Here is a 10,750-nt window from a genome sequence, read left to right as displayed (position 1 = left end):
CTCTATGTAAAACTAAACATTAGTTTGGTGGTCATATACTACTCAAAAGAAGTTAAAGAACATTCCCTTCTGTCACATGAGTGAAGTCAGTCTGACCTAACATATGTTGAGTAGTATATGTACCAGGGTAACACCTCAGCCTGCATGAGGATACAAGAATCAATCAGTTATGTGTAGACATGTTAAGCAGTACAAAAACATTGGATACAATATAACAAGCTATGAGAGTGGTGGCTCCAGTTAGCTTGATTGGAGGGGAACCTTACGTAGGTAAGACAATCAGTGTTTGCGTTAACGCAGGAGTGAGTGAGTGAGTATGGTTTTACGCCGCTTTTAGCAATATTCCAGCAATATCACGGCGGGGGACACCAGAAATGGGCTTCACACATTGTACCCATGTCGGGAATCGAACCCGGGTCTACGGCGTGACGAGTTACGCTTTAACCACTAGGCTACCCGACCGCCCCGTTAACGCAGGAACCTGCGTTTTTCACACATTAAAATCATATAAACACGCAAAAAATATTTTGCATGCGTGTTTTGCACGCACGGATTGTGATAAACTTAATTTCTATTAATACCATAAAATAAAAAACTATTCAAAGCTGATAGCCTACTTACGATGTTCAGACGAAAATAAAATCAAAACCTGGAAATTCCCATTGCTAAAAATAGAATGGCCAGATGGTGCTTTGAATCCCGGCCTTGTAACGGGAGCTTTGATTGGTTAACGAATAGTTTGAACGTTGTCGTCTGCTAGAATACAAGTGACACACGTAAACAGGATTCACAATGTCAAAACAGTCCTCTTTGTTACGGTTTGTGTCGCCTAGCACTCTGTCTAGTACCGAAGCAGATCTGAGTGCAGACACCAATTCTGATATTAGAGAGACTACAAGTTGTTCCAAAATCAAAAAAGCTCGCAAATCACAGACACCTGACTATTTACACAAATGGGAAAGGAATTTCTGTGGCTGAGGCAAACATCGTCAAACGATGGCATAGTTATGTTTTGTGGGGCATGTGAAAAGGCTGGTATGTCCAACACTTTCACAAGAGGGTGTAAGACATGCCAGCGAAATGCTCTTGTCAGACACAGTGTTTTGGCTGATCATAGACTTGCAATTAGTTCACAAACATTATCACAAACATTACAAAAAGATGTTGAAAAACAGGCTCAACAAGATTCGACCTCCAAGATGGTTTTGTTACGCACCGTCTATGGTATGGCACAATCTCATTAAAATCAGATCTTAGTTCTCGCTACTGCTAAACAAAGATCTGAGGACATCCCATTTCATCCGACCAATCAGAGTGTCGCTTACCAAATCATGAAAGTGACAGTCGGAATGTGATTTCTCATCATGCAGCCTCGGAAACTTTAAAACGGGTTATTCCGGAAGATAGTTACGGGCTTAACGACTGAATCTATACACTCTAGATGATATATTAGCCATTCGAGAATGTTCTTTTGATCAGGTTTGAAATTTTTAAGCGAGCATTTGTCAGAATATGTTTCGAAGCGTTGTCGCCAATTTGAAATTAGTGCCATAAAGCACGAGAGAGCTGCCTTCTTATTGGCTAATGTCGACTTCTTGTCAGTAATTCCATTGGTCGGTCAGAGTTTGCAAAAGGTCGGTCTGACGTGACCCGTAATAGGATGTCCTCAGATCTTTGTTTAACGGCAGTGAGATCTAAGACCTGATTTTAATGAGATTGTGGTATGGCAAAGGAGGAAATGCCAGAGAAAAAGTTTTCCTTTCTTATGAAATTACAACAAATTAATGGCGTTCCTGCGCTTCCGGGTGGCAAATACTACACACATCATGAGAGTGTTAACCACCAGCAGACAGCGATTGCCGAAACGCTTACTGAAAAACCTTTGTAAGATGTGAATAGCCGCCCATTTGTGGGTGTGATTATTGATGAGGCAGTGAATGTCACAGTTGGTAAAAAGTTGATTGTTTACTTGCTTATTTTGGTGGACGGAAAACCGAAGTCTGTTTTCTTAGCCAACACCACAGTGACAGCAGGAGACACTAAAACGATCACCAAAGCGCTGCTTGACGTGTTTACCTCAAAGGGCATTGATTTCATTAAAGTGGTAGGATTACGTTCTGACGGAGCGTCCGTCATGACAGGTCGTCTCAACGAGGTGGGGGTTAAGCTTAAACGACTAAACCCCTTTCTAGTGCATGTGCACTGCTGTGCACACAGGGTAGGACTAGCGGCAAGCGATTCTGCCAAAATATTTTGGAATGTCAGAGCATACAAACATACAGTCAACAATATCTACAATTACTTTGAATATTCATCAGCACGATATGCACGACTCAGAGGCTTGAATAAAGTATTAAACAATGATGATCTTGTAAGTCTCAAACAACCTTGTTCCACCCGATGTCTTTCCCTGAACAAAGCTGTCAAAGCCATTCACCAAAACTGGCCAGCACTTTGTGTGCAGTTGGAGGAAGATTCTGCAAATGGCAACGCAACAGCCAATGGACTTTACAAAGCTGTCAGCAGATATAGCTTTATAGGGATGACCTGTTTCCTTAAAGATGCACTGCCGATCATGGACAGACTGTCCCTCACGTTTCAAAAGGATGAGATAATTCTTTCTACAATTAAGCCAATGATCGAGTCCACCTCCACTGAACTCCACTCCCTGATTGCAAATGTTGGTGACACTGAGCGTGAGTTCAGAGAAAGCCTAAACAACGATGGAAATTACAAGGACCAATGTCCTAAATATATTGATCAAAACGCTCACACAACTGTCCGAGAAGGATTTCTGAGAAATCTTATTTCAACACTGGATGCGCGTTTTCCTGGTGATCAGCTGTCTGTTCTCACTGGCCTTGACGTCGTACTGAACCCTGGTCACTACCCCGCTGGTGACACTATCCGTCTACATGGTGTCCGAGAACTTGAACTTGTCAGTGATAACTCTTGGACGCTGATAAATTAAAAGCTGAGTTTGGGCAATTCATGGTGGCCTTGCGTGCATCTGGTGCTACCTCCATGTCGGCAGCATGTCGACTATTGATGACCGGCTATGATATGATGTTTCCAGAGTTTGGTAGGTTGGCTGCTATAGCAGTGGTTATACCAGTAACAAGTGTCCCCGCAGAGAGAGGTTTTAGCTGTCAAAACAGGATTAAGGACAAACACCGAAACAAGCTCACAGAAGATCACGCTCAGAGGCTCATGCTAATCTCTATGGAAGGACCAGACAATTATGAAAACTTTGACTTCGATAACGCTCTGAGAAAGTTTAATGCCTCCAAAAAGCGAAGGCTTTAACATGATACATCTTTGGTGATTGACAATACCATTTACTTAGTAGTAAGTTCAATAACCAGTGATCTGTCAGCAGTCATCCGTCTCAAAGGTTTCATTAGAAATTGAATACTTTCCGACTTTAAGATTGACTCAATTTAAAGTTATTTTTTGTTTTTGTTGAAGTTGCAATGTTACCTTTAAAAAAGACTCATTACTGTTGTAGAGTAGAAAGTCTGCAGAGAAGAACGAGTCGACTACTTTTATAATGTTGTCAACTGACTTTGTGTGGCTAATGGACCGACGTCAATGGCTGCTCAGTATCAGACTATTCTTATTGGCAATACTGTGTAAATTTGTTTTTTTCTGAACTGAATATAATTGACAATCAAGTTCTTTGATACGAATGTACACAAAATTTCACAGAAACAACTTGGGTTATCTTTAATTTTAACACAGATAATAATATTACAGTAATATTCGACTCATTGTTAGTCGTTTAAGTTTCTTTTATTTACGTCTTAATAGCAGTCGATGTCAGTAGTATTGTCAGTTGACTAATGCAGTCTGTACATTGTGTCGATATATGGGATGATCTCGCCCAGGTTTATCCTCATGAAACAATGATGTTAACTCTCCTGCAAAAACTTAGTCACTCATATTTCCATATATGGTCTTTGGGCAACGGAATAACTAATCTCAGACACAGGACATCATTCGATGGAATTCCCCAGAAGTCGTTTGTTTCATCCAATCAGGTGAGGTGAAATTGGGTTTAACATCGCGTCCAAGGTTATTGCACTTATATAGCGACGTACATGTACGTGTGTGTTTGTGTGGCTGCTTGTACTAGTCCGGACTGATGTCGATTTATAGTGCTAGCTCACTGAGATACCATGCCGCAGTTTAACATGAATACCCCACTCAGACACAGTATACTGACTCCGAGCCGACCAGTCCTTGTTTTAGCCCCTTAATGCCGAGCGCCAGACAGGGTAACAACATTCTTCCAATAAGAGCCCAGCTTACAAGTAATAGTCGGTAATACAAACGATCATAAACAGAGCGACGGAAGAAAACTTCCACACATGGGCATGTGCTAACAACAGTCATATTTATCTTATCAATGATTGAACGTTCATTATATTCAAACTCACCCGTAAGTTAAAGCTTGGTCATAATTATTAGCTGTACTGATTTTATTGAAATAAAAACTTCACACGCGAAATATTTCAATTGAAAATTTATTGTTTCATTTCTGCACGCACTGTACAAAAACCTACCGCGAACACTGACAATGTAGCGATGACTCATTTAGTTACGACAATGTAGCGATGACACATTTAGTTACGACAATGTAGTGATGGCACATTTAGTTACGACAATGTAGCGATGACACATTTAGTTACGACAATGTAGCGACGACTCATTTAGTTACGACAATGTAGCGATGACACATTTAGTTAAGACAATGTAGCGATGACACATTTAGTTACGACAATGTAGCGCTGACTCATTTAGTTACGACAATGTAGCGATGACTCATTTAGTTACGACAATGTAGCGATGATTCATTTAGTTACGACAATGTAGCGATGACACATTTAGTTACGACAATGTAGCAATAACATTTAGTTACGACAATGTAGCGATGATTCATTTAGTTGAGACAATGTAGAGGTGATTCATTTAGTTAAGACAATGTAGCAATGCCTCACAGGTGGGTAGGGTATCACGTAGGTACGACGATGTAGGGCTGGTAGGGTATCACGTAGGTACGACGATGTAGGGCTGGTAGGAAATCACGTAGGTACGACAATGTAGGGCTGGTAGGAAATCACGTAGGTACGACGATGTAGGGGCTGGTAGGAAATCACGTAGGTACGACAATGTAGGGCTGGTAGGGCATCAGTTTACCCTTGTCATGACACATATGAAGCCACTGCGGCTTCACAAAGACCAGATTCGGGTTGTCACTGAGAGCCTGGAACAGAGAACACCAAATCACCCAGTTTCAGGCAACATACAGTACCCATCTGAGACCTAATCACCCAGTATCAGGCAACATAGAGTACCCATCTCAGACCTAATCACCCAGTATCAGAAAACATACAGTACCATCTGAGACCTAATCACCCAGTATCAGGCAACATAGAGTACCCATCTCAGACCTAATCACCCAGTATCAGGCAATATACAGTACCATCTGAGACCTAATCACCCAGTATCAGGCAACATACAGTACCATCTGAGACCTAATCACCCAGTATCAGGCAACATACAGTACCATCTCAGACCTAATCACCCAGTATCAGGCAATATACAGTACCCATCTCAGACCTAATCACCCAGTTTCAGGCAACATACAGTACCCATCTCAAACCTAATCACACAGTATCAGGCAATATACAGTACCCATCTGAGACCTAATCACCCAGTATCAGAGCAACATACAGTACCCATCTGAGACCTAATCACCCAGTATAAGGCAACATACAGTACCCATCTCAGGCCTAATCACCTAGTATCATACAACATGCAGTACCATCTCAGACCTAATCACCCATTACAGAGGCAATATACAGTACACATCTGAGATTTTATCACCCAGTATCAGACAACATACAGTACCATCTAAGACCTAATCACCCAGTATCAGGAAACATACAGTACCCTTCTGAGACCTAATCACCCAATATCAGGCAACATACAGTACCATCTGAGACCTAATCACACAGTATCAGGCAACATACAGTACCCATTTCAGACTTAATCACCCAGTATCAGGAAACATACAGTACCCATCTCAGACCTAATCACCCAGTATCAGACAACATACAGTACCATCTGAGACCTAATCACCCAGTATCAGGAAACATACAGTACCCTTCTGAGACCTAATCACCCAATATCGGGAACATACAGAACCCATGTCAGACCTAATCACCCATTATCAGGAAACATACAGTACCATCTGAGACCTAATCACCCAGTATCAGGAAACATACAGTACCCTTCTGAGACCTAATCACCCAATATCAGGCAACATACAGAACACATGTCAGACCTAATCACCCATTATCAGGAAACATACAGTACAATCTGAGACCTAATCACCCAGTATCAGGAAACATACAGTACCATCTCAGACCTAATCACCCAGTATCAGACAACATACAGTACCATCTGAGACCTAATCACCCAGTATCAGACAACATACAGTACCATCTCAGACCTAATCACCCAGTATCAGACAACATACAGTACCATCTGAGACCTAATCACCCAGTATCAGACAACATACAGTACCCATCTGAGACCTAAAAACCCAGTATAAGGCAACATACAGTACCTATCTGAGACCTAATCACCCAGTATCAGACAACATACAGTACCTATCTGAGACCTAATCACCCAGTATCAGACAACATACAGTACCCATCTCAGACCTAATCACCCAGTATCAGACAACATACAGTACCTGTCTGAGACCTAATCACCCAGTATCAGACAACATACAGTACCCATCTCAGACCTAATCACCCAGTATCAGACAACATACAGTACCCATCTCAGACCTAATCACCCAGTATCAGACAACATACAGTACCATCTGAGACCTAATCAAACAGTATCAGGCAACATACAGTACCCATCTGAGACCTAATCACCCAGTATCAGACAACATACAGTACCATCTGAGACCTAATCACCCAGTATCAGACAACATACAGTACCCATCTGAGACATAATCACCCAGTATCAGACAACATACAGTACCATCTGAGACCTAATCACCCAGTATCAGGAAACATACAGTACCTACCTGAGACCTAATCACCTAGTATCAGGCAATATACAGTACAAATCTCAGGCCTAATCACCCAGAGCAGGTTCCTCACCTCATTAAAATTGTCATCCCACTTAGCGGCGGTGACCACGTACTTGACTGTGTCCGACATGTATTCCTCAAGACATCTGAAAACAATGTGACAAGTCAGACTTGGTAAAACAGACTTACAACCAAGTAACACATTGTGGCCAAGTCCCTCCCATCCCATGTCCCTCCTACTTTCCTTCCCATGTCCCTCCCCCTCCAATCCCATGTCCCTCCCCTTCCAATCCCATGTCCCTCCCCCTCCAATCCCATGTCCCTCCCCCTCCAATCCCATGTCCCTCCCACTCCAATCCCATGTCCCTCCCACTCCAATCCCATGTCCCTCCCACTCCAATCCCATGTCCCTCCCCATCCCATGTCCCTCCCCCTCCAATACCATGTCCCTCCCACTCCAATCCCATGTCCCTCCCCCTCCAATCCCATGTCCCTCCCCCTCCAATCCCATGTCCCTCCCACTCCAATCCCATGTCCCTCCCCCTCCAATCCCATGTCCCTCCCCCTCCAATACCATGTCCCTCCCACTCCAATCCCATGTCCCTCCCACTCCAATCCCATGTCCCTCCCCATCCGATGTCCCTCCCCCTCCAATCCCATGTCCCTCCCACTCCAATCCCATGTCCCTCCCCCTCCAATCCCATGTCCCTCCCACTCCAATCCCATGTCCCTCCCACTCCAATCCCATGTCCCACCCACTCCAATCCCATGTCCCTCCCCTTCCAATCCCATGTCCCTCCCCCTCCAATCCCATGTCCCTCCCCCTCCAATCCCATGTCCCTCCCCATCCCATGTCCCTCCCCTTCCAATCCCATGTCCCTCCCACTCCAATCCCATGTCCCTCCCCTTCCAATCCCATGTCCCTCCCCCTCCAATCCCATGTCCCTCCCACTCCCATCCCACGTCCCTCCCCCTCCAATCCCATGTCCCTCCCACTCCAATCCCATGTCCCTCCCCCTCCAATCCCATGTCCCTCCCCCTCCAATCCCATGTCCCTCCCACTCCCATCCCACGTCCCTCCCCCTCCAATCCCATGTCCCTCCCACTCCAATCCCATGTCCCTCCCCCTCCAATCCCATGTCCCTCCCACTCCAATCCCATGTCCCTCCCCCTCCAATCCCATGTCCCTCCCCCTCCAATCCCATGTCCCTCCCCCTCCAATCCCATGTCCCTCCCCCTCCAATCCCATGTCCCTCCCCCTCCAATCCCATGTCCCTCCCACTCCAATCCCATGTCCCTCCCACTCCCATCCCATGTCCCTCCCCCTCCAATCCCATGTCCCTCCCCCTCCAATCCCATGTCCCTCCCCATCCCATGTCCCTCCCCTTCCAATCCCATGTCCCTCCCACTCCAATCCCATGTCCCTCCCACTCCAATCCCATGTCCCTCCCCTTCCAATCCCATGTCCCTCCCCCTCCAATACCATGTCCCTCCCACTCCAATACCATGTCCCTCCCACTCCAATCCCATGTCCCTCCCACTCCAATCCCATGTCCCTCCCCCTCCAATCCCATGTCCCTCCCCCTCCAATCCCATGTCCCTCCCCCTCCAATCCCATGTCCCTCCCCCTCCAATCCCATGTCCCTCCCCCTCCAATCCCATGTCCCTCCCCCTCCAATACCATGTCCCTCCCACTCCAATCCCATGTCCCTCCCACTCCAATCCCATGTCCCTCCCCCTCCAATCCCATGTCCCTCCCCCTCCAATCCCATGTCCCTCCCCCTCCAATCCCATGTCCCTCCCCCTCCAATCCCATGTCCCTCCCACTCCAATCCCATGTCCCTCCCACTCCCATCCCATGTCCCTCCCCCTCCAATCCCATGTCCCTCCCCCTCCAATCCCATGTCCCTCCCCATCCCATGTCCCTCCCCTTCCAATCCCATGTCCCTCCCACTCCAATCCCATGTCCCTCCCACTCCAATCCCATGTCCCTCCCCTTCCAATCCCATGTCCCTCCCCCTCCAATACCATGTCCCTCCCACTCCAATACCATGTCCCTCCCACTCCAATCCCATGTCCCTCCCACTCCAATCCCATGTCCCTCCCCCTCCAATCCCATGTCCCTCCCCCTCCAATCCCATGTCCCTCCCCCTCCAATCCCATGTCCCTCCCCCTCCAATCCCATGTCCCTCCCCCTCCAATCCCATGTCCCTCCCCCTCCAATACCATGTCCCTCCCACTCCAATCCCATGTCCCTCCCACTCCAATCCCATGTCCCTCCCCCTCCAATCCCATGTCCCTCCCACTCCAATCCCATGTCCCTCCCACTCCAATCCCATGTCCCTCCCACTCCAATCCCATGTCCCTCCCCTTCCAATCCCATGTCCCTCCCCCTCCAATCCCATGTCCCTCCCCATCCCATGTCCCTCCCCTTCCAATCCCATGTCCCTCCCCCTCCAATCCCATGTCCCTCCCACTCCAATCCCATGTCCCTCCCCCTCCAATCCCATGTCCCTCCCCTTCCAATCCCATGTCCCTCCCCTTCCAATCCCATGTCCCTCCCACTCCAATCCCATGTCCCTCCCACTCCAATCCCATGTCCCTCCCACTCCCATCCCATGTCCCTCCCACTCCCATCCCATGTCCCTCCCCCTCCCATCCCATGTCCCTCCCCCTCCCATCCCATGTCCCTCCCCTTCCCATCCCATGTCCCTCCCCCTCCCATCCCATGTCCCTCCCCCTCCCCATCCCATGTCCCTCCCACTCCAATCCCATGTCCCTCCCCCTCCAATCCCATGTCCCTCCCCTTCCAATACCATGTCCCTCCCCTTCCAATACCATGTCCCTCCCCCTCCCCATCCCATGTCCCTCCCCCTCCCCATCCCATGTCCCTCCCCCTCCCCATCCCATGTCCCTCCCACTCCAATCCCATGTCCCTCCCCTTCCAATCCCATGTCCCTCCCCCTCCAATCCCATGTCCCTCCCACTCCCATCCCATGTCCCTCCCCCTCCAATCCCATGTCCCTCCCCTTCCAATCCCATGTCCCTCCCACTCCAATCCCATGTCCCTCCCACTCACATCCCATGTCCCTCCCCCTCCAATCCCATGTCCCTCCCCATCCCATGTCCCTCCAATCCCATGTCCCTCCCACTCCAATCCCATGTCCCTCCCCCTCCAATCCCATGTCCCTCCCCCTCCAATCCCATGTCCCTCCCACTCCCATCCCATGTCCCTCCCCCTCCAATCCCATGTCCCTCCCCTTCCAATCCCATGTCCCTCCCACTCCAATCCCATGTCCCTCCCACTCACATCCCATGTCCCTCCCCCTCCAATCCCATGTCCCTCCCCATCCCATGTCCCTCCAATCCCATGTCCCTCCCCCTCCAATCCCATGTCCCTCCCCCTCCAATCCCATGTCCCTCCCACTCCAATCCCATGTCCCTCCCACTCCAATCCCATGTCCCTCCCCCTCCAATCCCATGTCCCTCCCCCTCCAATCCCATGTCCCTCCCCCTCCCATCCCATGTCCCTCCCCCTCCCATCCCATGTCCCTCCCCCTCCCCATCCCATGTCCCTCCCACTCCAATCCCATGTCCCTCCCCCTCCAATCCCATGTCCCTCCCCTTCCAATACCA

At 48.1% G+C, this 10,750-nt stretch overlaps 1 protein-coding gene across 2 annotated transcripts in view; it reads right to left on the bottom strand.

The window, feature by feature from the left end:
* Positions 1–4,452: 4,452 nt before the first annotated feature.
* LOC139441855 (DNA repair protein XRCC1-like) overlaps positions 4,453–10,750 on the bottom strand; it is a 66,036-nt gene continuing 59,738 nt past the window's right edge. For both annotated transcript variants that reach the window (XM_071222596.1, XM_071222597.1), the window contains 2 exons: positions 7,185–7,260; positions 4,453–5,266 (listed from right to left, as the gene is read on the bottom strand). In XM_071222596.1, the coding sequence (XP_071078697.1) occupies positions 5,156–5,266; positions 7,185–7,260 (187 nt within the window). In that variant the 3' untranslated portion in view covers positions 4,453–5,155. The remainder of the gene's footprint in view (positions 5,267–7,184; positions 7,261–10,750) is intronic.

The sequence above is a fragment of the Haliotis cracherodii genome, unplaced genomic scaffold, assembly GCF_022045235.1.
Source record: "Haliotis cracherodii isolate W230 unplaced genomic scaffold, xgHalCrac1.p SCAF_46, whole genome shotgun sequence".
Taxonomy (NCBI): Eukaryota; Metazoa; Mollusca; class Gastropoda; order Lepetellida; family Haliotidae; genus Haliotis; species Haliotis cracherodii.
The sequence above is the reverse complement of the archived record's forward strand: the minus strand, read 5'-3'. Positions and strand labels throughout refer to the sequence as shown.